The following is a 27473-nucleotide window of genomic DNA, read 5'->3' on the forward strand; positions in this document are numbered from 1 at the left end:
TTTTTTTTTTTTTTTTTGAGATGGAGTCTTGCTCTGTCGCCCAAGCTGGAGTGCAGTGGTGCAATCTCAGCTCACTGCAACCTCTACCTCCCGGGTTCAAGTGTTTCCCCTGCCTCAGCCTCCCAAGTAGCTGGGATTACAGGCACATGCCACCATACCTAGCTAATTTTTGTATTTTTAGTTGAGATGGGGTTTCACCATGCTGGCCAGGCTGGTCTTGAACTTCTGACCTTGTGATCTGCCTGCCTCGGCCTCCCAAAGTCTTTGAATTACAGGCGTGAGCCATCACCCCCACCCGATTCAAGCAATTCCTGTACCTCAGCCTCCCAGGTAGCTGGGATCACAGACATGTGCTACCACGCTGGCTAATTTTTGTATTTTTAGTAGAGATGGGGTTTCACATGTTGGCCAGGCTGGTCTTGAACTCTTGACCTCAGGTGATCTGCCCACCTTGGTCTCCCAAAGTGCTGGGATTACAGGTGTGAGTCACTGTGCCTGGCCCTCTCTGCAGTTTATACTTGAGGAAACTGAGGCCCAGACAGATGAAGTGACTGTCCAGGGTGGTCCAGACGGGGGTGGCTGGTCTGAGGTCAGCTGGGCGCCAGTCTAGCGCTCCTTCTACTTCCTCAAGGCAGATTGGATTGCAGTGTGTGTCCCACTGTCCTGAGTGGGTGCTTCCCTCCTCCCCAGCCCTCCCTGGCATGGGCCATCTCCAGGGCTTTCCTGAGAAGGGCATAGACTGCAGACAGTCCCAGCAAAGCCAAGCAGAACTGGCGGTACCTTCCGTGGCATTCTCCTCCTTCAGCCTACCCTCTTGGAGAACCTGAAACTGTACCACTAGAAGGATCCTGGGTTCTGCGACCCTTGGGTCTTTGGGTCAGGGATGGGAACCACCATTTCTTTCTTTTTTTTTTTTGAGACGGAGTCTCGCTCTGTCGCCCAGGCTGGAGTGCAGTGGCCGGATCTCAGCTCACTGCAAGCTCCGCCTCCCGCGTTTACGCCATTCTCCTGCCTCAGCCTCCCGAGTAGCTGGGACTACAGGCGCCCGCCACCTCGCCCGGCTAGGTGTATTTTTTTGTATTTTTTAGTAGAGACGAGGTTTCACCGTATTAGCCAGGATGGTCTTGATCTCCTGACCTCGTGATCCGCCCATCTCGGCCTCCCAAAGTGCTGGGATTATAGGCTTGAGCCACCGCGCCCGGCCTTTTTTTGTTTTTTGTGACAGAGTTTCGCTGTGTCCCCCAGGCTAGAGTACAGTGGTGTGACCTCAGCTCACTGCAACCTCTGCCTCCTGGGTTCAAGCAATTCTTGTGTGTCAGCCTCCAGACTAGTTTGGGATTACATGCCTGCACCATCATGCCCAGCTAATTTTTGTATTTTTAGAAGAGACGAGGTTTTACCATGTTGGCCAGGCTGGTTTCAAACTCCTGACCTCAAGTGATCCTCCTGCCTCAGCTTCCCAAAGTGCTGGGATTACAGGCGGGAACCACTGCATCCAGCCAGGAACCACCATTTCTTTTTTTTTTTTTTTTTTGAGACAGAGTTTGACTCTTGTTGCCCAGGCGGGAGTCCAATGGCGCGATCTCGGCTCACTGCAACGTCCGCCTCCCAGGTTCAAGCGATTCTTCTGTCTCAGTCTCCCTAGTGGCTGGGATTACAGGCGGATGCCACGACGCTCAGCTAATTTTTGTATCTTTAGTAGAGACGGGGTTTTACCATGTTGGTCAGGCTGGTTTCAAACTCCTGATCTCAGGTGATCCACCTGCCTCGGCCTCCCAAAGTGCTGGGATTACAGGCGTGAGCCACCGCGCCCGGCCAGGAACTGCCATTTCTTGAGTACCTCCCTTGGGCCAGGTTGTGCCCAAGGCCCCACGTCTCCCAGTGGTAAAGCCGGCGATGCTTGCTCTCTGTGAGGTTTGGTGTTCTAGCCTGCAAGACCCGGTGATACTACCTCACGCCTAAAGTTTTTTTTTTTTTGAGACCGAGTCTTGCTCTGTCGCCCAGGCTGGAGTGCAGTGGCCGGATCTCAGCTCACTGCAAGCTCCGCCTCCCGGGTTTACGCCATTCTCCTGCTCAGCCTCTGGAGTAGCTGGGACTACAGGCGCCGCCACCTCGCCCGGCTAGTTTTTTATATTTTTTGGTAGAGATGGGGTTTCACCGTATTAGCCAGGATGGTCTCGATCTCCTGACCTCGTGATCCGCCCGTCTCGGCCTCCCAAAGTGCAGGGATTACAGGCTTGAGCCACCGCGCCCGGCCTCACGCCTAGAGTTCTAACAAGGATTCCAGGGGATGAAGTTGGGGAGAGTTCAGCTCAATGCCTGGCCCATGAAAGGCCCTTGGCAAAGGGCATTTTCTCTCCTGGGCCCAGGGCTGCTGGCTTACAGCAGGGCAGTAAGACAGCTCAGAAAGTCCAGTGACGGAAACGCCGACCACTGGGCTGTGCAAAGGGCTCTCGGCCTGGGTCCCCTCACTGGCCAGGAGCCCTGTTGTGGCCTTGTTTTCTGGGCCTTTGATCCCCCTGCTTCTGCTGACATGGGCTGCCTGCATCCCAGATCATCCCAGGAGAGAAACCTTAGCTGCCCACGAGGAAGCCCGGGAAGTTGAATTGTAGAGGGACCAGACTGATGACAGGGCGTTAGGCACCCTGATCCCCAGCAAGTGACAGGAGGAGGGCAGAGCAGATCCAAGGAAGCCTCCACAGAGGGTGCTGCTGTGGGCGGAGGACAGGATCAGTGTGCTGCTGAGGTAACCCAGGTAGAGCACCTGGTAGATAGTAAGCACATCTGTGCTCACTGATGCACAAGAGAGCGGATTCCCAGGCCTAGGGCTAATGTCAGGCTAGTCTGAGTTGGGCCCTTTGCTTCCCTTCTCCATTTGGATCCTTACCTGTTTTCCTTTTCTTTCAATTTTTCATTTTCTTTCCTTTTTTTTTTTTTGAGACAGAGTCTCACTTTGTTGCCTAGGCTAGAGTGCGTGGCACAATCTCAGCTCACTGGAGCCTCCGCCTCCAGGGTTCAAGCGATTCTCCCGTCTCAGCCTCCCAAGTAGCTGGGATCACAGGCATGCGCCACCATGCCTGTCTAATTTTTGTATTTTTAGTAGAGACGGGGTTTTGCAGTGTTGGCCAGGCTGGTCTCGAACTCCTGACCTCAAGCAATCTGCCCACCTCGGCTTCCCAAAGTGCTGGGATTACAGGCGTGAGCTACCACGCCCGGCCAGGATCCCTTTGATGAGTAAGGAATCATCAATCCCATTTTGGAGATGGGAAGACTGAGGCCCTGGAAGGTTAAACATCTGGTCTCTCGTTGCCAGAGCTGGTTGGGGGTGGGGTCGTTGTCTGGAACTCAGACCTACTGTTCATTTCTGCACCTCTGGATGGGAAGGGGGTGCTAATGCCTGGAAATGCTGCCTGGGGGAGCCTGCTCAGCTCCCCCAGACCCAGCTGAGGTGTGACCTTCAGCCAGCTGGACAGGACAGAGTGGATTGCTCATCTTCCCTGCAGGCATTGCCTGAGCAGCCCACTGACTAGTGTGTGTGTTTGGTGGGGGGCACCCCAGCAGCCCCCCAGAGAGGCCAGCTCTTCCCTTTCCCTGGCAGGTGGATGGGAGGGTCAGCTACTGAGGTGGATTCAGCCGGAGTAGAGTAGGGGATTTGCTGTGGAGTCTCGGGGAGTGAGGTGGGTGGGGTGCTGTCGGCAGCTTGTCTGGCCCCTCACCCAAAACCCATGGCTTTGGTGCATGGAGAGAAACATGGACCGTTTTCACTTTTAGAGGGCTCCCAATTGGAGGGGGGGTATAGAGCAGCTTGCCTCAGTAGACACCCCGTGTCTGAGGGAAGAGATATTGTGCCATCCTGTGGGGGCTTCCAGAACAAGGTGGGAGACACAAGAAGGCTTCAACAAAGCAACATCTTCCATCAGAGGGAACTGGGGGAATAAAAGGCAACATCCAAACAGGCAGATGTCCCTAGAGCCGAGGCCAGATGTACCACGGCCCTTCCTCCTGTTTGCAGAAACTTCTAGCAGATCTCCAGCTCCTGCCTTTCCCTGTAGGCCTTGGTTTGGCCGCAGTAAGGGAAGGACAGCTGCAGAGATCAGAGGCTCAGCTGGGCGTTCAGGTCGTGCTGTTCCCTACTAGAGAACGGAAGGGTCCCGGGAGTCAGGCAGGCTGCACTGGATGGTGTGGGGGTGGGGCCAGGTCTGGGGAGACCTAAGTGGGCAGCTGGCCCTGGGGAGGCCAAGGTTGGCTCCCAGGTGCTGGGCATCCCTAGCTCCTGCCAGACCCTGTTCCTGGCTTCAGTTTAAGCCTGGGGTGGGGATGAAGGGATGGGGAGGGGGGAGGGCGGAAGGGCTTCATTCATTCCCGCCTCCCCAGAGAGCAGACTGGGTGTGTCATGACTGTGCTTTGACTCAGGCCACACAGTGACCACCCACGCCTTGGGCTGGGACTGCTTGGGGAGGAGGGGGCATCTGCTGGCACAGTCAAACCAGGGGTGCCCAGAGGTCCCATTCTTCCAGGAGCTCATCGCATAGGCACGCCCCAACCAAGCACTCACCCTCAGTCTCTCCACATATTCTTTTCTTTTTCTTTCTTTCTTTTTTGGAGATGGAGTCTCGCTCACCCAGGCTGGAGTGAAATGGCACCATCTCAGCTCACTGCAACCTCTGCCCCCTGGGTTCAGGTAATTCTCCTGCCTTAGCCTCCCGAGTAGCTGGGATTATAGGTGCCCGCCACCATGCCCGGCTAATTTTTGTATTTTCAGTAGAGACGGGGTTTCTCCATGTTGGCCAGGCTGGTCTCAAACTCCTGACCTCAGGTGATCCACCCACCTTGGCCTCCCAAAGTGCTAGGATTACAGGCGTGAGCCACCACGCACATCATTCTTTTCTTAAAAGTTTTTCTAAATTTTGTTTTTTTTGTACAGACATGGTCTCACTGTGTTGCCCCGGCTGGTCTTGAACCCTCAGGCTCAAGTGATCATACCCACCTTGGCCTCCCAAAGGCTGGGATTATAGGTGTGAGCCACTGCACCTGGCTAATTCCTGTGGCCCAGTGGCATGATTATAGCTCACTGCAGCCTTCACCTCCTGGGCTTAAGCAATCCTCCCGCCTCAGCTTCCTGAGTAGCTGGGACTACAGGTGCGTGCCACCACGCCTGGCTTATTTTTTAATTTTTCATAGAGACAGGGTTTCACTTTGTTGCCCAGGTTGGTCTTGAACTCAGGGCCTTAATTAAGCCTCCTGCCTTGGTCTCCCTAAGTGCTGGCATTACAGGCATGAGCCACCCCGCCCTCTGCATCATTCTTGCTCTCAGGAAGGCAGCTCCCCTTTATTCCTGACCCCCAGGGCAGCACCTACCAAGACACAGCTCCCCTTTTTAGGGGAGGCATCCTGTCGCCAGAACCCCCACAACTACCAAGGCAGGCACTGTGCCAAGCACTTTACGGCATCGGCTCATTGAATCCTCATGAAAGTCTCTGGAGGGAGGTACTATCATCTGTATTATTCCCATTTTACAGATGAGGAAACTGAGGCACAGAGAGGCTAAGTTCCCTGCCCAGTAATTTGTCTTTAGCATCCCCTCTGTTGTCTCTCATTGATTTCTGCTGATCCTGGATCACAGGTTCATCTGGGGAAGTCATTGCTGGACTTTGGGCAGAAGAAGGTGGGGAGGGCTGAGAGCTCTGGGTGCCAGGCCTTGGCCTTAGCCGAAGGCGGCTGGCTGGACCAGACAGAAAGCAGGTGGGAGGGACCTTGGTGCTTGAAAACGAATCTTCCACATCCATGCCTTAAGGGTTTCTCTGGCCTGGCCTAACAGTGAGCTGGGAAAAGACCTCACCATGTGACTGGAGTTGAGTGCTCCTGCTGCAGAGGCCAGAGGGAAGGCGGCTGGAAGCCCTGGCTTCTGTCTGTAGCCAGGAGTCTCTGTCATTTTAGGATGTTGGGCTCTTGGACAGGGAAATGAAGACAAGAGGACGGGCATTTAGAATGCCAACTCATTCCCATTTCACCTAAAGGTTCTGTGACTTTGGGCCAGGTATTTAACCTCTCTGTGCGTCAGTTTCCTCACCTGAAGAAGCAGGGCTAAAAATATCACCTTCCTCATACAGTGTTGACCGTTAAATAAGATAATGAATATAACATGCCTCATACAGCACACGGTATCTCACAGGGGTTCAGTGGTGGCGGCTCTTCCTGCAATCACCTTCCCGTGTTGCTGCTTTTTTTTTTGAGACAGAGTTTCACTCTGTCTCCCGGGCTGGAGTGCTGTGGCACGATCTTGGCTCACTGCAACCTCTGCCTCCTGGGTTCAAGTGATTCTCTTACCTTAGCCTCCCAAGTAGCTGGGATTACAGGCACCACCATATAACTTGTACCATGTAAAATGCACCACTGCCTGGCTAATTTTTGTATTTTTAGTAGAGACAGTGTTTTGCCATGTTGGCCAGGTGGGACTTGAATTCCTGACCTCAGGTGAGCTGCCCTCCTTGGCCTCCCAAAGTGCTGGGATTACAGGTGTGAGCCACTGTGCCTGGCCTTTTTTTTTTTTTTTTTGAGACAGAGCCTCACCCTGTTGCCTAGGCTGGAGTACAGTGGCGTGACCCTGGCTCACTGCAACCTCTGCCTCCTGGGTTCAAGCAATTCTCGTGCCTCAGCCTTACTGGTAGCTGGGACTACAGGCTCTTGCCACCAAGCCTAGCTAATTTTTATAGTTTTAGTAGAGACAAGGTTTCACTATGTTGGCTAGGCTGGTCTCGAATTTCTGATCTCAACTGATCTGCCTGCCTCAACTTTCCAAAGTGCTGGGATTACAGTTGTGAGCCACTGTGTCACGCCTCACGTTGCTGCTTAGGGCCAGAATGTACACTGTGTCTTGGTCATGCCCAGTCCCAGCCATGGTGAGGGAGAGGGAGACCAAGGAAATAAAGATGTGGCCCTGGCCTGGCAGAGGGAGAAGGAGCAGGTTTGTACCAGTACGTCAACTACTGGGCAAACCAAGACTGCATGTGCAAAGGAGTGACCACATGGGATGAGATGAAGGAGGGCTTCCAGGAGGAGGTAGACTGGAGGCCTGTTTAGGGGAAGGAATGTGTGTTGCCAACAGGTCAAGGGAATGGGGTGCAGGCTGGGTTTACTGAGGCTGTTTCCTTGGGGATGTTAGGACGTCATGCCAGGGTCTCTTATTGGAGGGCTTGTCTTCAGTTCTCTTGTTGTGAACCGCCTCCCAGGCAGACTCCTGCATTGCAGCCTAGTGTCAGAGGACCAAGGGGATGGACTGGACCAGTGATTCCCAAATGTGGCTTGATATCAGAAATCACCTGGGAAAGGTAGGAAAAATCCAGACTCCTGGGCCCATCTCAGACCCCTAGCCCCAGGGCCTAGAAGCCTGGATTCCACAACCTCTCTTGTGATGCCGATGTGTGGGCAGGTTTGGGACCTTCTGAACTGGACAATCACGTGGGTTCCTCAACCAGAGAGGCAGGCTCTGCGTGGCCCAAGGAACCCGGGAGTTTTTTTGTTTGTTTTGTTTTTTGTTTTTGTTTTTGAGACAGTCTCACTCTGTCGCCCAGGCTAGAGTGTAGTGGCATGCTCTTGGCTCACTGCAACCTCTACCTCCTGGGTTCAAGCAGTTCTCTGCCTCAGCCTCCCAAGTAGCTGGGATTACAGGCTCCCGCCACCACCATGCCCAGCTAAGTTTTGTATTTTTAGTAGAGATAGGGTTTCACCATCTTGGCCAGGCTGATCTTGAACTCCTGACCTCATGATCCACCTGCCTTGGCCTCCCAAGGTGCTAGGATTATAGGTGTGAGCCACCATGCCTGGCTTTTTTTTGTTGTTTTCTGAGATGGAGTCTCGCTCTGTCGTCCAGGCTGGAGTGCAGTGGCATGATCTTGGCTCACTGCAAGCTCCGCCTCCCGGGTTCATGCCATTCTCCTGCCTCAGCCTCCTGAATGACTGGGACTATAGGCGCCTGCCATTATGCCCGGCTAATTTTTTTTTTTTTTGTATTTTTAGTAGAGATGAGGTTTCACCATGTTACCTAGGATGATCTCTATCTCCTGACCTCATGATCCACCCGCCTCGGCCTCCCAAAGTGCTGGGATTACAGGCGTGAGCCACCGCGCCCAGCCTTTTTTTTTTTGAGACAGAATTTTGCTCTTGTCACCCAGGCCAGAGTGCAATGGCACAGTCTCTGCTCACTGCAGCCTCTGCCTCCTGGGTTCAAACGATTCTCTTGCCTCAGCCTCACGAGTAGTTGGGATTACAGGCATGTGCCACTACGCCCGGCTAATTTTTATATTCTTAGTGGAGACAGGGTTTCACCACATTGACCAGGCTGCTCTCAAACTCCTGACCTCAGGTGATCCGCCTGCCTCAACCTCTCAAAGTGCTGCTATTACAGGCGTGAGCCACTGCGCCCAGCCACGGAACCTGGGGATTGTTAAGGCCCCAGTGTGAGCTCTCAGCAGCACTGTTCCCTGGAAAACAGGGAAGAGACAGGTTATGCAAAGGAAAGTGGGCATGTGGGAAGGGCACAGCTAGACAGCTCCCTTACATAGATGGAGGGACAGGGCCCTCTCAACAGATGCCCTGGCCACTGTCCCTGGCTGGGCAGTGCATGCATTTAGGTTAAGAGAGGAGACTCTGGGTTCAGGCTTGTGTCCAAGTCCTGGTGCTGCTGCTTCCTAGCTCCCTTGGGCATATTACTCGCCAGTTCTAGCCTTGGTTTCCTAACTGGAAAGTGGGGGGTTAGTACGTGTGAAGTGCTTCGAACAGCGTTGGCTGGGCACGGTGGCTCATGCCTGTAATTCCAGCACTTTGGGAGGCTGGGGCAGGCAGATCACCTGAGGTCAGGAGTTTGAGACCAGCCTGGCCAACATAGTGAAACCCCGTCTCTACTAAATATACAAAAATTAGCGGGGTGTGGCAGCGTGTACCTGTAATCCCAGCTACTCGGGAGACTGAGGTATAAGAATCGCTTGAACTCGGGAGGCAGAGGTTGCAGTGAGCCAAGATCACACCACTGTACTCCAGCCTGGGGACAGAGCCAGATTCTGTATCAAAAAAAAAAAAAGTTGGGCACAGTGGCTCATGCCTCTAATCCCAGCACTTTGGGAGGCCGAGGCAGGTCGATCACTTGAGGTCAGGAGGAGTTTGAGACCAGCCTGGCCAACATGGTGAAACCCTATCTCTACTAAAAATACAAAAAATTAACTGGGCATGGTGGCCGGCACCTGTAATCCCAGCTACTTGGGAGGCTGAGGCATGAGAATCGCTTGAACCCAGGAGGTAGAGATTGCAGTGGGCCAAGATCTAGCCACTGCACTCCAGCCTGGGTGACAGAGCAAGACTCTGTCTCAAAAAAAAAAAAAGTGTCTGGCACATAGAAAATGCTCCATGAAGGTAAGCCATTATTGTTGCTGTTATGAGAAGCAGGAACTTGAGAAAGGGGTTTTGAGTTGCACCACCCCATCCCCTTCCCCAACCCCTGCTGCTGGAGTTCAAGAGCCTGTTCTGTCAAGAATCCTGAATTGCGCATGCACACACACACACACACACACACACACTCACTCACTCACATGCTCTCACACTGGCTTTTTCCATCCATGAAATGTGACACTCTTCCTGTCCCCAGCAGCCCTATGTTGACAAGAGGGCCTCAGAGCTGGTGGCTCTGGTTCTCTTTACCTGGGGGGAGACTTCACCGTCCTGGCAGGAGTTGGGGGGAGCCCTTCCCCAAGTGTAAGCAGCACCCCTTGTTTCTGGATCCCAGGTTCAGGTGGTGAGGCCTCTCCTTCCCACACGTGCCTGGTGTATCCACCCCTCCTCCCCCAGGACCCCAGTTGATCCCTGCCAATCTCTTCTGGGCCGCTTGGCGCCAGCCCCCTGCCCTGGGGCCAGCTCCATTCCCCGACTACCCCTGCCCCACCGCCTCTGGCAAGCCAGGCCCCTTTGTTCCCACAGTCTACATTCTTCCTGACTTCCTGAGGTGGTGGGAGGGGAGGGCCTTACCTGCCTGCTGTCAGTCTGGCCACCAGGTGAAAAGTGTAAGCTGCAGACCCTCAGGGAGCTAAAACTCACCCTAAGTGAGCTAAGACAATGATGAGGCAAGTGTCTCATCACTTGCAATGATGAGGCAAGACCCCGGTGGTGTGGATCTTGCCTCTGTGGCTCGGAGGCCAGAGAGGAAAGGAGAAATCAGAGAAAGCTTCCTAGAGGTGGAAGGGACGTCATTGTCACTGGCCCTGGGACCTGGAAGAAGGTTAGGGAAAGGAGACACATGCTGGGTGCGGTGGCTCATGCCTGTAATCCCAGCACTTTGGGAGGCCGAGGTGGCAGATCGGTTGAGGCCAGGAGTTCCAGACCAGCCTGAGCAACATGGCAAAACCTCATCTCCACTAAAAAATTTAGCTGGGCATGGTGGTGTGCACCTACTCGGGAGGCTGAGGTGGGAGGATCACCTGAGTGCAGGAAATCGAGGCTGCAGTGAGCCATGATTGTGCCTCTGCACTCCAGCCTGGGTAACGGGAGTGAAATTGGGTTCCCCTGCCCAAAACAAAAAACAAAAACAAGAAAGAGGACACAGAGGGAGTCATGTTAGGATGGGAGGAACCCAGCAAGGAGAGACCCCTCCAGTTGGAGGAGGGCCACCATGATGGAGAAGGATGAGTATATCACCTGCCAGATCAGAGAGGGCCTTGAATGCCAGGCCAAGGCATTTGCTTCTCATTAATCAGCACCAGTAATACCTCTTTTTTTTTTTTTTTTTTTTTTTTTTAAGACAGAGTCTCATAATTGTCACCCAGGCTGTAGTGTGGTGGTGCGATCTTGGCTTACTGCAACCTCCACCTTCTGGGTTCAAGCAATTCTCCTGTCTCAGCCTCCTGAGTAGCTGGGACTACAGGCACATGCCACCACACCCAGCTAATTTTTGTATTTTTAGTAGAAATGGGGTTTCACCATGATGGCCAGGCTGTTCTCGAACTCCTGATTTCAGGTGATCCACCCTCCTCAGCCTCCCAAAGTGCTGGGATTATGGGCGTGAGCCACTGTGCCCGGCCTTCAGTAATACCTCTTCATGTGTCCGAGTATCCCAATAAGGATTTTACATGCCTGATCTCATTTAATTACTCCAGCAGTCCTGAGAAGTAGGTACTGTTATTATCCCTGCTTTCCAAGGGGGAAACTGAGCCTCAGAAGGGATAGGGACTTGCCCGAGGTCACATGGCTATGAAGGAGCAGAGCTAGAATTCTAACCAGGCAGGCTAGCTCCAGACTCCTCAATTCTCAGAGAACACAGCTTCAAAGTGTGCTCTGGGAGGGGCTTCCCCAGGGCTCCCTGAGATGTTCTCTGGGGAGTTATTTCCAGAAGGTTCTGTTGCAGAGGCAGGCCACACTGCAGAGCCTGAGAGAGGTTCCTTGTTAAAAATGGAGGAATGGGCCGGGCGCGGTGGCTCAAGCCTGTAATCCCAGCACTTTGGGAGGCCGAGACGGGCGGATCATGAGGTCAGGAGTTTGAGACCATCCTGGCTAACACGGTGAAACCCCGTCTCTACTGAAAATGCAAAAGCTAGCCGGGCGAGGTGGCTGGCGCCTGTAGTCCCAGCTACTCCGGAGGCTGAGCCAGGAGAATGGCGTAAACCCGGGAGGCGGAGCTTGCAGTCAGCTGAGATCTGGCCACTGCTCTCCAGCCCGGGCGACACAGCAAGAGCTCCGTCTCAAAAAAAAAAAAAAAATGGAGGAATGGCTGCCCTGGCCAAAAGTCAGGAGTGGAGCAGTGGATTTCAAGTCAGTTTCCACTCTGGGCTGACTCACTGGTTGTAACAGCCTCAAGCATGGTGTTGGGAGAATCTAGAACCATGTGATACTCAGCAGGAAAAACTGGAATAGATTAGCAATGTCTGTCCTGGGTTAGACATGGAGAGCAGGGACCTATGAGCCATGTATTTGCTGTCCCTGGGCTAATATGTATCATTGGCCAGAAAGATCTTCCTGGTGGTCAACATTCAGAGTAAATTCTTCCTTCCATGTCCTCTAAAGCCAGAAACTCAGTCCTATAATTCAGGGTGTAGACATCTCTCCTGTCTACAGCACATGCTTCATGGCACGTTGGTCAGTGTATTTGACGTTTCATGTTGCTGTAAAGAAGTACCCGTGGCTGGGTAATTTCTCAAGAAAAGAGGTTTATTTGGCTCACAGTTCTGTAGGCTGTACAAGCATACCACCAGCATCTGTTCTGCTTCCAGTGAGGCCTCAGGAAGCTTTGATTCATGGCAGGCATGTCACATGGTGAGAGCTGGAGCAAGAGAGAGGAGGAAGTACAAGGCTCTTTTAAACAACCAGCTCTCCGCTAGGCACAGTGGCTCATGCGTATAGTCCCAGCAGTTTGGGAGGCCGAGGCATGTAGCTCATTTGAGGTCAGGAATTTGAGACCAGCCTGGCCCAACATGGTGAAACCCCGCCTCTATTAAAAATACAAAAATTAGCTGGGTGTGGTGGCGAGTACCTGTAGTCCCAGCTACTTAGGAGGCTGAGGTTGCAGTGAGTTGAGATCGTGCCACTGCACTCCAGCCTGGGTGACAGAGTGAGATACTGTCTCAAAAAAAAAAAAAAAAAAAGCTCTTTTGGCCAGGATGGTGACTCTTGCCTGTAATCCCAGCACTTTGGGAGGCTGAAGCAGATCACCAGAGGTCAGTGGTTCAAGACCAGCCTGGCCAACGTGGTGAAGCACCATCTCTACTAAAAATACAAAAATTAGCCAGGTGTGGTGGCACCCTCCTGTAGTACCAGCTACTTGGGAGGCTGAGGCAGGAGAATAGCTTGAACCCAGGAGGTGGAGGTTGCAGTGAACCAAGATCGTGCGACTGCACTCCAGCCGGGGTGACAGAGTGAGACTCCGTCTCAAAAAAATAAAAACCAACCACCTCTCACATGAACTCAGAGCAAGAACTCACTCATTACCAAGGAGATAGCACCAAGCCATTCATGAGGGATCTGCCCCTGTAACCCAAACACCTCCCACTGGGCCCCACCTTCAACACTGGGGACGACATTTCAACGTGCAATTTGAAGGGGACAAATATCCAACTATATCAGTCAGTTACTGGGTGGAGGGAGCCCTGGAGGAGACACAGGAAACCTGGGTTATTTCCTGCTCTGTCATCCCTTCCTCCCTGGGCCCTGTTCTGTAATGGGCCCAAGAAGGCACTTTCTGAAAGAATTTGACAGGTCACTGGGAACAAAGACCTCCCTGTCACCTCCCTCATCCATTCCCATTCACCATACCCTCCCCTGTCTGCAGACAACCTTTTAGTCCTCACGGTGGCCACTAAGGAGACCGAGGGATTCCGTCGCTTCAAGCGCTCCGCTCAGTTCTTCAACTACAAGATCCAGGTAAGGGGTTTCCTGGGCGAGGCAGAGACAGTGAGGGGTAGGCAGGAGGACCTAGGAGTTAGTGTCCCTTCCAAACTACCACTGCTCTTGAGATAGACTTGGGGCCACAGGTGAGGCTTCTGGAAGCCTGAAGGATGAAAATGAGTTAGGAATGGGAAGACACAGCAGAGGACACAGCATGAGTCTACGGGGTGAGGGAGAGGTGGAGAGTTGGCTAGAGAAATGCTCAGATGTTAGTGTGCAGGAATCTGACCTGAGAGGCGAGTTTAGAGGACAGGGCCTCGAGATCAGCATTTCCACAAGTTCCTCCAGGTAATTTGGGGATGGGCGTGCTCTAGACATCTTCCCTGTATTATAAACACTGCTCTAAAGAAACATGAGTGGTGCGGCGTGGGGGCTCACACCTGTATTCCCAGCACTTTGGGAGGCCGATGATCCACTCTGGATCATCACCTGAGGTCAGGAGTTCGAGACCAGCCTGGCCAACCACAGCGAAACCCCGTCTCTACTAAAAATACCAAAAAAATTAGCTGGGCATGATGGCACACACCTGTAATCCCAGCTGCTTGGGAGGCTGAGGCAGGAGAATCACTTGAACCCAGGAGGTGGAGGTTGCAGTGAGCCGAGATGGTGTCACTGCACTCCAGCCTGGGCAACAGAGTGAAACTGTCTCAAAAAAAAAAGGAAAAAGAAACATGAGCTAATGCCCAGTTGATCACTGGCATGGGGTTGGTGTCCTCTGTGTACAGTCCATGGGGCTGAGCCCTACAGAGAGATGAGTATCCTGAGTGCCTCCTTATGTCAGGCACAAGGTTGGGCATTGGCAGTAGGGTGATAGACAATACAGAACATGTCATTTCCTACACAGAGCTTGCGATCTACTGGCATTAAGTCAGCAAGCAAGTGTATTAGCTCACATGAATGAGGGTTGCAGGAGAGGGTTGCTTCAGGCATGACTGGATCCAGGGATTCAAGCACCAAAGTGAGGGCCTTGTCTTTCCATCTCTAGGCCCTGTTTGTTTTCATTGTGGTGGCAAGATGACCACCAGCCACAGATTCATGTGCCCCAGTTTCTCAACTTCTGCAGGAGGAGACAGCCTTTCCTTTTTGTGAAAGGCCTGCGGACTTTTCTGTTTTTAATAAAACACTCCCAGGGAAGACGCTGATAGGCCATGCTGGGGTCACATGCTCAAATCTCTGGGTGTGGGAGGGGTAGGAAGGGTGGGACATTCTGATTGGACAGGCATGGTCACATGACCACCAGGAGACAGGTAAGCCTCACACAGGTGGAGAATGGTTTCCTTACAGGGGAGGGTCAGAGTTGCTGGACCCACAGAAGCAAAAGAAATATTTCTTTCTTTTTCTTTTTTTTTTTGAGACAGAGTCTTGTTCTGTCTCCCAGGCTGAAGTGCAATGGCGCGGTTTCTGCTCACTGGAACCCCCACCTCCCGGGTTCAAGCAATTCTCCTGTGTCAGCCTCCCAAGTAGCTGGAATTAGAGGCGTGTGCCACCACACCTGGCTAATTTTTGTGTTTTTAGTAGAGACAGGGTTTTGCCATGTTGGCCAGTCTGGTCTTGAATTCCTGACTTCAGTTGATCCACACGTCTTGGCCTCCCAAACTGCTGGGATTACTGGCATGAGCCACCACGCCCGGCCCTGTAAAAATATTTCTTTACCAAAAGTCAATGTTAAGGGGTGTTTCACTCCAGGCGCTCGGCCTAGGGGAGGACTGGAATGTGGAGAAGGGGACGTCGGCAGGTGGAGGGCAGAAGGTCCGGCTGCTGAAGAAAGCTCTGGAGAAGCACGCAGACAAGGAGGATCTGGTCATTCTCTTCACGGACAGGTAGGTGGGTCAGGGCTTCCTGGCCTGAGTCCCTCAGAGGAAGATAGAAGAATATGCTAAAATGAGCCCCTCCCAGAACATCGGGGAAGAAGGGGGATCACTCTAGCTATGGTTGCCTGGTTTTAGGGTGTCCATTCCCGGTCTTAGTGAAGCCCATTCCCAAGCTTGGTGAAAAGATAAGGAGGAGGTGGCCTATGAGTGTGATGGGCCCACTTTAAGTAAGAGAAGAATGACATGCTATGGGGACCATCTCTCTGACCAGGGTTGGGGTGGGAACATGGCAGGCAGGGCTGCAGACAGACAGGTCCATTTCCCAGATGGTGGCCCAGGCTGGCGTGGGCAGAGGGCCATTTGTGGAGCACTTGATCCCTGGTCCCTCCTGTCTGTGCCCTCACTGGGCCCCTGCTCACCCCTGCCCTGCTCCGTTTTCTTGCTGCCCTGGCCACAGCTACGACGTGCTGTTTGCATCGGGGCCCCGGGAGCTCCTGAAGAAGTTCCGGCAGGCCAGGAGCCAGGTGGTCTTCTCTGCTGAGGAGCTCATCTACCCAGACCGCAGGCTGGAGGCCAAGTATCCGGTGGTCTCCGATGGCAAGAGGTTCCTGGGCTCTGGAGGTGAGAGGCCTGGGTGCAGGGTGCTTGGCCCAGCAGAGGGGTCGATCCCCTGCCTTTGTGAGGATCCCCCTTGTTTGACGTGCAATGTGGGTGTCTCACAGGTCTCCAGTGCAGAATGTCCTGAATAGAGCTCCTGACTTTTCAATCCCAAATGTGTTCCCCTGCAGTTCTCCTCATCTCATTCAACAGACATGCAGCCCCATGGACAGAACCCAGGAGTCACTCCTGACTCCTCCCTTGCCCTCCTCCAATGCCAGTCTACTGTCCAATGCCAGTCACCTGTCTGCTACCTTTTAAATTTTGAGATGGCATATCAATCTGTTGCCCAGGCTGGAGTGCAGTGGTGCGATCTCGGCTCACTGCAACCTCCACCTCTTGGGCTCAAGCAATCCTCCTGCCTCAGCCATCCGAGTAGCTGGGATTACAGGCATGCACCACTATGCCCAGCTAATTTTTGTATATTTAGTAGAGATGGGGTTTCGCCGTGTTGGCCAGGCGGGTCTTGAACTCCTGGCCTTAACTGATCTACCTGCCTCAGCCTCCCAAAGTGCTGGGATTATAGACGCGTGTCACCACACCTGGCCACCTGCCTCCTACTTCCTAAAGATCTCTGGAATCTGCTCTCTCCGGCCCACAGTTCACTGCCGCTATTCTCACTGGGCTCCTGGCCCTTGGTAGGAGCCTCCTTACTGCTCTGCCAATCCCTACCTTCATGCCCTTCCAGGCCATTCTCCATCCAGCAGCCAGAGGGGTCTTTAAACGACGCAAATCCAAGGCCAGGCGTGGTGGCTCACGCCTGTAATCTCAGCAATTTGGAAGGCCGAGGTGGGCGGATCGTGAGGTTAGGAGATCGAGACCATCCTGGCTAACATGATGAAAACCTGTCTCTACTAAAAATACAAAAAATTAGCTGGGCATGGTGGCGCCCAGTAGTCCCAGCTACTCGGGAGGCTGAGGCAGGAGAATGGCGTAAACCCGGGAGGCGGAGCTTGCAGTGAGCCAAGATCGCGCCACTGTACTCCAGCCTGGGCGACAGAGCAAGACTCCGTCTTATAAATAAATAAGTAAGTAAATAAATAAATAAATAAATAAATAAGATATAAATTCACACACATCACTTAATGACTTTCCACTACATGGAGAATAAAATGCACAGGCCTCTTTTCAACCTCAGATGGGGATCTGCCATCTGCCCTGAACAGAGACTTTTTTCCACTGGTCCAGAGTAAGCACAGTCCAGATGGCCTTGCCCTGGCACAGGCCCAGGAGTAGGGGTGTCCCATTACTCTTGTGGTTGCCTGTCACCAGTCTGTACTCTGGCTAGGAGCCCATGTGGGCTTTCCCACTATGCCAGGTCTCAGCCCCCAAGACGCTGTGTGAGCTTGGCCCAGCCTTGCCCTTCTCTGGGCCAAGTTTCCCAGATAACTATAAGAAGGGGCACCAGGCCTATATCCTCCCAGCTCTGCTCTCCGGGGGCTCCTCGCCCAATCCGTTTCTTCACTATCTATGTGGTGCCCAGCACTGAACAGTACAGGTTAGTGGGCACCATTATTCTTGGGGTCAGTAGGAACTCACTAATAAGTGGCATTCACTGGCAGGCCCATTTCCAACGTGCAGCCCCACCTCCTGTCAATTCAGGACTTCTGAGAGGTGGCAGGGTTTGTGAGCATATGAGTGGAGCTGGATGAGAGGGAAGGGTGGGAGGAGGCCCCTGGCTTACAGGCTGGAAGCTAAGGGTCTGTCTTGGTGTCCCCACCCACCAACCTTCAGGCTTCATCGGTTATGCCCCCAACCTCAGCAAACTGGTGGCCGAGTGGGAGGGCCAGGACAGCGACAGCGACCAGCTGTTTTACACCAAGATCTTCTTGGACCCGGAGAAGAGGGTAAGAGGCAGTGGGCGGACCAAGGAGAGAGGACTGGGGATCCACTGGCCAGGCTGCATGGGAACAGCTCCTCTCAGGCCTGAACCTCTGGGTTGGTGTCTTAGAGGCAACATTGTTCAGCAGTTCAGAATAAGGACTTCAGGGCCAAGGTGCCTGGGTTCTAATCCTAGCTCACCATTTACTAGCTGTGTGACATCGGGCAACTTCTCTGTGCCTTGTATTTTCCGTTATAAAATGTAATAATGGGCCAGGGGCGGTGGCTCACACCTGTAATCCCAGCACTTTGGGAGGCCAAGGTGGGTGGATCACCTGAGGTCAGGAGTTTGAGACCAGCTTGGCTAACATAATGAAACCCTGTCTCTACTAAAAATACAAAAATTAGCCGGACGTGGTGGCGGGTGCCTATAATCCCAGCTACTCAGGAGACTGAGGCAGGAGAATTGCTTGAACCTGGGAGGTGGAGGTTGCAGTGAGCCGAGATCGTGCCATTGCACTCCAGCCTGGGCAACAAGAGCAAGACTCTGTCTCAAAAAAAAAAATTAATTAATAAAAAAAGTAAAAAAATAAAAATAATACAATAATGATAGTACTTTCTCACAGAGATGTTGTCAGGATTAAATTGATTGATATATGTAGAATATTTTATTTATTTATTTGAGATAGGGTCTCACTGTCTCCCAGGCTGATGTGCAGTGGCAGAAACATAGCTCACTGCAGCCTCAGCCTCCTGGACTCAAGCGATCCTCCCACCTCAGCCTCCTGAGTAGCTGGGACTATACGCATGCGCCCCATTAAAAATTTTCTTATAGAAATGAAGTTTCGCTGTGTTATCCAGGCTGGTCTCAAACTCCTAGGTTCAAGTGATCCTTCTGCCTCAGCCTCCCAAAGTGCTGGAATGTTAGGTGTGAGTCACTGCACCCGACCCATGTGTAGAATATTTGGAGTAGTGGCCAGGCGTGGTGGCTCACGCCTGTCGTCCCAGCACTTTGGGAGGCCGAGGCGGGCGGATCACCTGAGGTCAGGAGTTCGAGACCAGCCTGCCCAACATTGCAAAACCCCATCTCTACTAAAAATACAACAACAACAAAAATTAGGCATGGTGGTGCACACCTGTAGTCCCAGCTACTCGGGAGGCTGAGGCAGGAGAATTGCTCGAACCCGGGAGGCGGAGGTTGCAGTGAGCCAAGGTCATGCCACTGCATTCCAGCCTGGGTGACAAGAGGGAAACTCTGTCTCAAAAAAAAAAGAATATTTGGAGTAGCTATGTGCTTGACAGGCATTGGTTACTCTTACGGCCATCATTGTTGTTGTAGGTGAGCCAGCTGCATTCTTAGGTTCCTTCCAGTTCAGAGTCCCTGGTTTTCTGTGAATGGAGCCACTAGACTGTAGACCCCAGGAGCTTGGCTGCTGGCCTTCTCTGGGCACCCAACTGCCCTGATGTGATATGGCAGAGTAGGTGTGGGGAGAGAGGGCCGAGCCTGGGGGACAGATTCCCCCCACTGGGTGAGACGTAGCCCCAGCCTCCCCCAGGCCCTGTCCCTGCTGCAGCCTGGTACCCTCTTTCCTGCAGGAGCAGATCAATATCACCCTGGACCACCGCTGCCGTATCTTCCAGAACCTGGATGGAGCTTTGGGTGAGCAGCCCCCATGGGGAGGGGTGGATCCTGAGAGGGGTGATAGGAAGGATTCCTGGCAGAGCCCGAGCCCAAGGAGGAGAACTGGGCTGCTTCTTTCTGGCCATTGTGCTGGGAGGTCACTGGGTTCATCCCTAGGTCCCCAGGGACCACTTGGATGTCCCGGCGCAGAGCCGTGTCTCTTTTGGGGGCCTGGGACAGGTGAGCATTCAGCCTGGGAGGAGTTGGGGGATGTGCACAGCAGGTGCTGGACCCCCTGCCCTGCATATGAGGTGCTTACGGGTGGGCCCTCCTTCCCTGCTTTCCCGGCCCTCCCACCTTGCAGGTGAAGCACTCCTAGGCTGGGGGCAGGAACTCAGCTAGTGGGATGGGCAGCTTGGGAAGCAAAAGGCTACTTGACCCTTGATGCCACAAACATCCCTGGGCCTGGCCTCGTGTCTGTGGCTGATGATGACATTGCTTTGCCATAGGTCTTCCTGAGTGATGTCAAGCAAATCACACCTCCTCCCCACAGGAGACTCAGTTTTCTTATCTTTTCAAAAGGGAAGTGAACAAGATCTACTCATTGCTGACTTTGTGGCTAAATGGCCCTTTTGAGAATCTGATGAAGGCTACGGCTCTGCTCCCAGAAAAATGCAGAAACAGTGTGCCCTTTGCCTGAGGTTTCTGGGGGTTAAGAAGCACTAAGTTCAGATCCAGGCAGGTCAGGAGCTGTTTTCCTTTTTTTTTTTTGTCTTAAGATGGAGTCTTGCTCTGTCGTCCAGGCTGGAATACAGTGGCGAATACTCAGCTCACTGCAACCTCCGCCTCCCAGGTTCAAGCGATTCTCCTGCCTCAGCCTCCCAAGTAGCTGGGATTACAGGTGCACGCCACCATGCCCGACTAATTTTTGTATTTTTTTTAGTAGAGACGGGGTTTCACCATGTTGGCCAGGCTGGTCTCGAACTCCTGTCCTCAGGTGGTCTGCCTGCCTCGGCCTCCCAGAGTGCTGAGATTACAGGCGTGAGCCATCGTGCCCAGCCCTATTTTAATTTTTAAAATAGAGACAGGGTCTTGCTATGTTGTGCAGGCTTGTCTCAAATTCCTGGGCTCAAGTGATCCTACCACTTGGCCTCCCAAAGTGCTGGGATTACAGGTGTGAGCCAGCGTGCCCCACTGAAATACCCATTTTCCTATGTGCAGACTAATAGGGTCAAACATGGGTATTGGGGGCCGGGCACAGTGGCTCATCCCTGTAATCCCAGCACTTTGGGAGGCCAAGGCGGGTGGATCACCAGAGGTCAAGAGTTCGAGACCAGCCTGACCAACATGGCGAAACCCTGTCTCTAGTAAAAATATAAAAATTTGCTGGGCATGGTGTCATGTGCCTGTAATCCCAGCTACTTGGGAGGCTGAGGCAGGAAAATCACTTGAACCTGGGAGGTGGAGGTTGCAGTGAGCCGAGATCATGCCACTACAGTCCAGACTGGGCAATAGAATGAGACTCCGTCTCAAAAAAAAAAAAAAAAAAAAAAAAGGGCCGGGTGTGGTGGCTCACACCTGTAATCCCAGCACTTTGGGAGGCCGAGGCGGGCGGATCACAAGGTCAGGAGATTGAGACCAGCCTGGCTAACATAGTGAAACTCCATCTCTACTAAAAATACAAAAATTAGCTGGGCATGGTGGTGGGATGCCTGTAGCCTGTAATCCCAGCTACTCAGGAGGCTGAGGCAGGAGAGTCACTTGAACTTGGGAGGTGGAGGTTGCAGTGAGCCAAGATTGTGCCACTGCACGCTCCAGCCTGGGTGACAGAGCGAGACTCTGTCTCAAAACTCACACACACACACACACACACACACACACAAAACATGGGTATTGGGGCCCTGCTAAAGGGGCTTCCTCCACTGGGACAAAATCTGTCCTGATCATGCCTAGGCCTCCCCTTTGTGTGACTCTGGCATTTTCTCAGTGCTGCTCTGCCTACTCAGAGAAGGCGCCTCCCAGACCCTTTCTCTTGGGGCTTCTCTGAGGTGCCTGGAGCTGGGATGTTCCACGCCTTTTTTTTTTTTTGAGACGGAGTCTCGCTCTGTCGCCTAGGCTGGAGTGCATGGCTGGATCTCAGCTCACTGCAAGCTCTGCCTCCTGGATTTACGCCATTCTCCTGCCTCAGCCTCCCGAGTAGCTGGGACTACAGGCACCTGCCACCTCGCCCGGCTAGTTTTTTGTATTTTTTTTTTTAGTAGAGACGGGGTTTCACCATGTTAGCCAGGATGGTCTTGATCTCCTGACCTCGTGATCTGCCCGTCTCGGCCTCCCAAAGTGCTGGGATTACAGGCTTGAGCCACCGCGCTCGGCCTCCACGTCTTTATTCTTCTCCCAGTCCCTGCTTCTGGCTGTAAATAACCACAACAAGTACAGGGGTTGCCATGAATTCTGTGCTCATCATGGGCCAGGCTTGGTCCCCCACGCTTGCCCAACACAAATCCTCCCCCTCACCCTATGAAAAAGGGATTCCTATTTTATAGATAAGGAAACTGAGGCGTAGAGAGAAGTGACTTGCCCAAGGACATAATCTACCCACTGCAGAGCTGGGATTTGAGCCCACTGGTTGGACCCTGAGCCTGACTTCTGGGTCTGATGCTGGGTGGGGCTGTGCTTTCTGACCCCCAGATGAGGTCGTGCTCAAGTTTGAAATGGGCCATGTGAGAGCGAGGAACCTGGCCTATGACACCCTTCCAGTCCTGATCCATGGCAACGGGCCAACCAAGGTAGGGGGGCCCCAGCCACTGGGGAGTGTGGGAGGGGGGCCAGAGCCCCAATTTCTTTCTCACCGTGACCCCACAGTGTCTCCCTGGGGCCAGGGCCACCTACCTGGGGGCCTGCTATGAACTCACTACTTCTGTCCTCACATCTGAGCTCAGCGTGGTGCCTTCTTTTCCTGCTGTGGTGGTCAGTGGTACTCCATCTATTCTTGCTGGGCACAGGACACATAGGAGGCTGCTGTCCCCATCCAGGCCTAGGCTGGGCTACCAGAGCCATCTGCACTGTCACCCCAGGGCAGAGTCATTTATTTACTCAGTAAACCTTTATTTCATGTTTGCACTGGACCCAGGAATCTGCATTTTACAAGCTCTCAGGAGAAGCACTAGAGCGCCAAGCCCTCCCCCGCACTCTCTCAGAGTGGCTTGGTGATCTCCTGGGGATGGAGCTTTATCTCCAAGACCCTCTTAGGGAGTGGGAGGAGGCTGGATGCTGCTGACTCACCAGGGGCCCAGATGTGAGTCAGGGCTGTGGCGGGTGGGGCTGACCGGCTTCTCTGTGACCCCACGTTTCCCCAACAGCTGCAGCTGAACTACCTGGGCAACTACATCCCGCGCTTCTGGACCTTCGAGACGGGTTGCACTGTGTGTGACGAAGGCCTGCGCAGCCTCAAGGGCATTGGGGTGAGGCTCCGCCCAGGCCTGTGCCTGAGGGACACGGGGGGCTCAGTCCCCTGAGATGGCGAGATGGGTGATTCTGGAATGGACTCCATGGTCTTTGGTGGAAAGTGAAGAGGTCATCTCCCTGCCTGGGGTTCTATCCTGATTGCCACCCAAGTGCCTTCTCCTGGAAGCCCTCTCAGACTGCATGTCTCTAGCTTCCTCCGAAATGTCCAGGTTCTGGTTTCTTCTGCCTGGTCCTTCAGGCTCTCCTGCAGCCCCCTCCCCATCCCATGAACCTCATCCTCATTTTTGACTCACCATGAACACCACGCCAGCCACGATCTCCTGACAGCAGGCCCTCACCCGGGTCCTTGCTCCAGGCCTGGATTCCTGCTGCTGCCTCCCCAGGGCACCTTCCTGCTGCTTCCCTGCCCTCTTGCACCCCCTGCCTGGAGGTCCCCAGCCCGGGCACCTTTCTTGGGAAGTCTACATGCTTCTGATTCTGGCTCTGGCTTCCTTGGGCCACCCTGGGGTGGAGTGGCAGTGCTGTGGCCGGACACTGCTGGACTCTCGTGCCACCCTCCCTGGTGCAGGATGAAGCTCTGCCCACGGTCTTGGTTGGCATGTTCATCGAACAGCCCACGCCGTTCGTGTCCCTGTTCTTCCAGCGGCTCCTGCAACTCCACTACCCCCGGAAACACATGCGACTTTTCATCCACAACCACGTGAGTAGCAGGCACTCTGAGGGGTTGTCATGTGGCTTAGGTCCAGGGCCCAGCTTCACAACATAGCCTGAGACCTCTGAAGGTCTCACTGAATCTTGCTTATCTGGGCCAAATGACAGTCACCAGTGGACTGTGTCCCCAAATCACTGAGTTGACTTTGGAGTCAGTCTGGGTGAGTTTGAATCCCAGTGCCGCTATTTTTATTGGCTGTGTGACCTTGGGCACATTACTCAACCTCTCTGTGCTTTAGTTTCTCATCTGTAAAATAGGGATAATAGTCGGGCGTGGTGGCTCACGCCTGTAATCCCAGCACTTTGGGAGGCTGAGGTGAGTGCATCACCTGAGGTCGGGAGTTCGAGACTAGCCTGACCAACATGGTGAAACCCTGCCTCTACTAAAAATACAAAATTAAGCTGATTGTGGTGGCACATGCCTGTAATCCCAGCTGCTCAGGAGGCTGAGGCAGGAGAATCACTTGAACCTGGGAGGTGGAGGTTGCAGTGAGCCGAGATCGTGCCATTGCACTCCAGCCTGGGCAACAAGAGCAAAACTCAGTCTCCAAAAATAAATAAATAAATAAATAAATAAATAAATAAATAAATAATAAGTAAATAAAATAGGGATAATAATTGTCCAATCACACAGAATTGCTGCAAGGGCTAAGCAAGTTGACATGTAAAGTCCGTAAAAGGTGCCTTGCGCACAGGACACATATAGGTGCTTCTAACTGTTGTCATCTTCACTTCCATCCCTGTCCCTGTTAATCCTTCCTAATTGCACCTGGTGGCAGTCAAACTGGTTTTCTTTTCTTTTTTTTTTTTTGAGACAGAGTCTCGCCGTGTCACCCAGGCTGGAGTGCAGTGATACGATCTTGGCTCACTGCAACCTCTGCCTCTTGGGTTCAAGCCATTCTCCTGCCTCAGCCTCCCGAGTAGCTGGGATTACAGGCACCCACCACCACGCCCGGCTAATTTTTTGTATTTTAGTAGAGATGGGGTTTCACCATGTTGGCCAGGATGGTCATGATCTCCTGACCTCATGATCCACCCACCTCGGCCTCCCAAAGTGGTGGGATTAGAGGCATGAGTCACCGCGCCCAGCCGGACTGTTGTTTTTCCTTTTTTTTTTTTTGAAATGGAGTCTTGCTGTGTTGCCCAGGGTAGACTGCAGTGGCGCAATCTTGGCTCACTGCAACCTCTGCCTCCTGGGTTCAAGCAGTTCTCTGCCTCAGCCTCCTGAGTAGCTGGGATTACAAGTGCCCGCCACCATGCCTGGCTAATTTTTGTATTTTTAGTAGAGACGGGGTTTCACTATCTTGGCCAGGCTAGTGAACTCCTGACCTTGTGATCCACCCGTCTCGGCCTCCCAAAGTGCTGGATTACAGGCATGAGCCACTGCACCCAACATGGACTGTTGTTTTTCAAAGCAAAGTCCAGGATCACCTGACACATTTTGTAACAAAGTGGATTCCTGGGCCACACCCAGTAATCAGCAATGTCCCTGGATGTGGGATCCTAAGAGTGGTGGCGGGGCTCTATCCTGATGACAGAGGCCCTTAGAAGGCCTGGCCTGGTCAGAGGAGAATGGGCAAAGGATGGCCAGGGAAGGGCGTTCCTGGCACAGGGCTGGCATGGGCAAAGGAAAGCAGATGGCTGGGGTGCCAGAGATGAAGGGGCACAGCCTGGCAGTGACAGGAGGTGCTGCAGTCCCTGGGTGGAAGCTGTGTCCTCCTCCTCACCCCCGCAACCCCTTCCCCATCCTCACCCCCAGGAGCAGCACCACAAGGCTCAGGTGGAAGAGTTCCTGGCAGAGCATGGCAGCGAGTACCAGTCCGTGAAGCTAGTGGGCCCCGAGGTGCGGATGGCGAATGCGGACGCCAGGAACATGGGCGCGTGAGTTGTGGGCCACGGTACTCTCCACTGACAGTGGTGGGTGGGGGAGCTGTGGCTGTGGTAAGGGGCAGCAGGCTGAGTGACAGGAGTTCAGAAGGCTGTGTGTGCTCTAGCAAGTTCCTGCCCCTCTCTGGGCCTTGGAGTTTCCATCTGTCAAATGGGAAAATAGCCTCTGTCTTGCCAACCCTCGGGGCTCCTGAGCGGGGCTGAGCCATGTTATTTGGGTTCAGGAAGCAAATCAGAGAAAGAGGAAGGACTGGGGGCAGAAGTACACAAAGGCTGACAATTAGGGAGCCAACGTCGAATGTTTTGCTTTATTATAAAAAAAAAAAAGGCTGGGTGCAGTGGCTCATGCCTGTAATCCCTGCACTTTGAGAGGCCAAAGCTGAAGGATCGCTTGAGGCCCGAGTTCGAGAACAGCTTGGGCAACATAGCAAGACCCTATCTCTTCAAAAATAAAAAAAAAAAATAGCCAAGTGTGGTGGCTTGGACCTGGGGTCCCAGCTACTCAAGAGGCTGAGGAGGGAGGACCTCTCGAGCCCAGGAAGTCAAGGTTGCAGTGAGCTATGGTTGCACCACTTGTGCTCCAGCCTGGGAAACAGAGTGAAACCTTGTCTCATAAAGCAAAACGAAAACAAAGACAGAAGCAATTTGTGTTGATTGTAGAAGAGTCAGACAGTCCAGATCAAAGGTTGGCAAACTTCCTGCTAAGGACTAGATCATAAATCTTTGCAAATTGGCTCTGCCGGCTCTGTTGCAACCACTCAGCTCTGCCCTAGTAGCACAGAAGCAGCCACAAATAATACATAAGTGAATGAGTGAGGCTGCATTCCAGCAAAATTTCATTTTTGGACACTGAAATTTGACTTTCATGTCTTTTTTTTTTTTTTTTTTTTGAGACTTGGTGCCACTCTTGTTATCCAGGCTGGAGTGCAGTGACAGGATCATAGCTTACTGTAGCTTCAAATGCCTGGGTTCAAGTGATCCTCCTACCTCAGCCCCCCAAGAAGCTGGGACTACAGACATGTGCCATCACATCCAGTTAATTTTTAAATTTTTATTTATTTACTTATTTAGAGACACAGTCTCACTCTGTCACTTAGGCCGAAGTGCAGTGACATGATCTCCACTCACTGCAACCTCCCCATCCCGGGTTCAAGCGATTCTCCTGCCTCAGCCTCCCGAGTAGATGGGATTACAGGTGCATGCCACCACACCTGGCTAATTTTTGTATTTTTGGTAGAGACAGGGTTTCACCATGTAGTCCAGGCCTGTCTCGAGCTCCTGACCTCAAGTGATCCGCTCACCTTGGCCTCCCTAAGTGCTGGGATTATAGGTGTGAGCCACTGCGCCTAGCTAATTTCTTTATTTTTATTTTTTGTAGAGACAGAATCTTGCTATGTTGCCCAGGCTGGTCTCAAACTCCTGGCTTGAAGTTATCCTCCTGCCTCAGCCTACCAGAGTGCTGGAATTACAGGCATGAGTCACTGCACCTGGTGATGACCTTCACATAATTTTTACATCTTCTTCTTTTAATTTTTTTTTCTTGAAACCACTTAAAAACATGAAGCCAGCCAAGTGCAGTGGGTGACGCCTGTATTCCCAGCACTTTGGGAGGCCAAGGGTTGCTTGAGCTGGGGAAGTTGAGGCTGCAGCGAGCTATGATTGTGTCATTGCATTCCAGCTTGGGTGACACAGTGAGACCCCTATCTCTAAAAAAGGAAAAAAGGCTGGGCGCAGTGGCTTACTCCTGTAATCCCAGCACTTTGGGAGGCCAAGGCGGGCAGATCACCTGAGGTCAGGAGTTTGAGACCAGCCTGGCCAACATGGTAAAACCCTGTCTCTACTAAAATACAAAATTAGCTGGGCATGGTGGTGCACACCTCTAATCCCAGCTACTTGGGAGGCGGAGGCAGGAGAATCGCTTGAACCCGGGAGGTGGAGGTTGCTGTGAGCTGAGATTGCGCCATTGCATTCCAACTTGGGCAACAGAGTGAGACTCGTTCTCAAAAAAATTAAAAAAAAAATAAATAAAATAAAATAAAAATAAAAAAATAGGCCGGGCGCGGTGGCTCAAGCCTGTAATC

At 52.8% G+C, this 27473-nt stretch overlaps 1 protein-coding gene across 1 annotated transcript in view; it reads left to right on the forward strand.

The window, feature by feature from the left end:
- The window catches only part of PLOD1 (procollagen-lysine,2-oxoglutarate 5-dioxygenase 1), a 44548-nt gene that overhangs the window by 1723 nt on the left and 15352 nt on the right, over positions 1-27473 (forward strand). The window contains exons 2-10 of the mRNA XM_017887918.1: positions 13304-13395; positions 15106-15239; positions 15688-15851; positions 17622-17734; positions 19305-19368; positions 22018-22115; positions 22689-22790; positions 23363-23494; positions 25265-25386. Coding sequence (XP_017743407.1) covers positions 13304-13395; positions 15106-15239; positions 15688-15851; positions 17622-17734; positions 19305-19368; positions 22018-22115; positions 22689-22790; positions 23363-23494; positions 25265-25386 — 1021 coding nt within the window. The remainder of the gene's footprint in view (positions 1-13303; positions 13396-15105; positions 15240-15687; positions 15852-17621; positions 17735-19304; positions 19369-22017; positions 22116-22688; positions 22791-23362; positions 23495-25264; positions 25387-27473) is intronic.

This window comes from Rhinopithecus bieti, unplaced genomic scaffold, assembly GCF_001698545.2.
Source record: "Rhinopithecus bieti isolate Rb0 unplaced genomic scaffold, ASM169854v2 scaffold_16234, whole genome shotgun sequence".
Classification (NCBI taxonomy): Eukaryota; Metazoa; Chordata; class Mammalia; order Primates; family Cercopithecidae; genus Rhinopithecus; species Rhinopithecus bieti.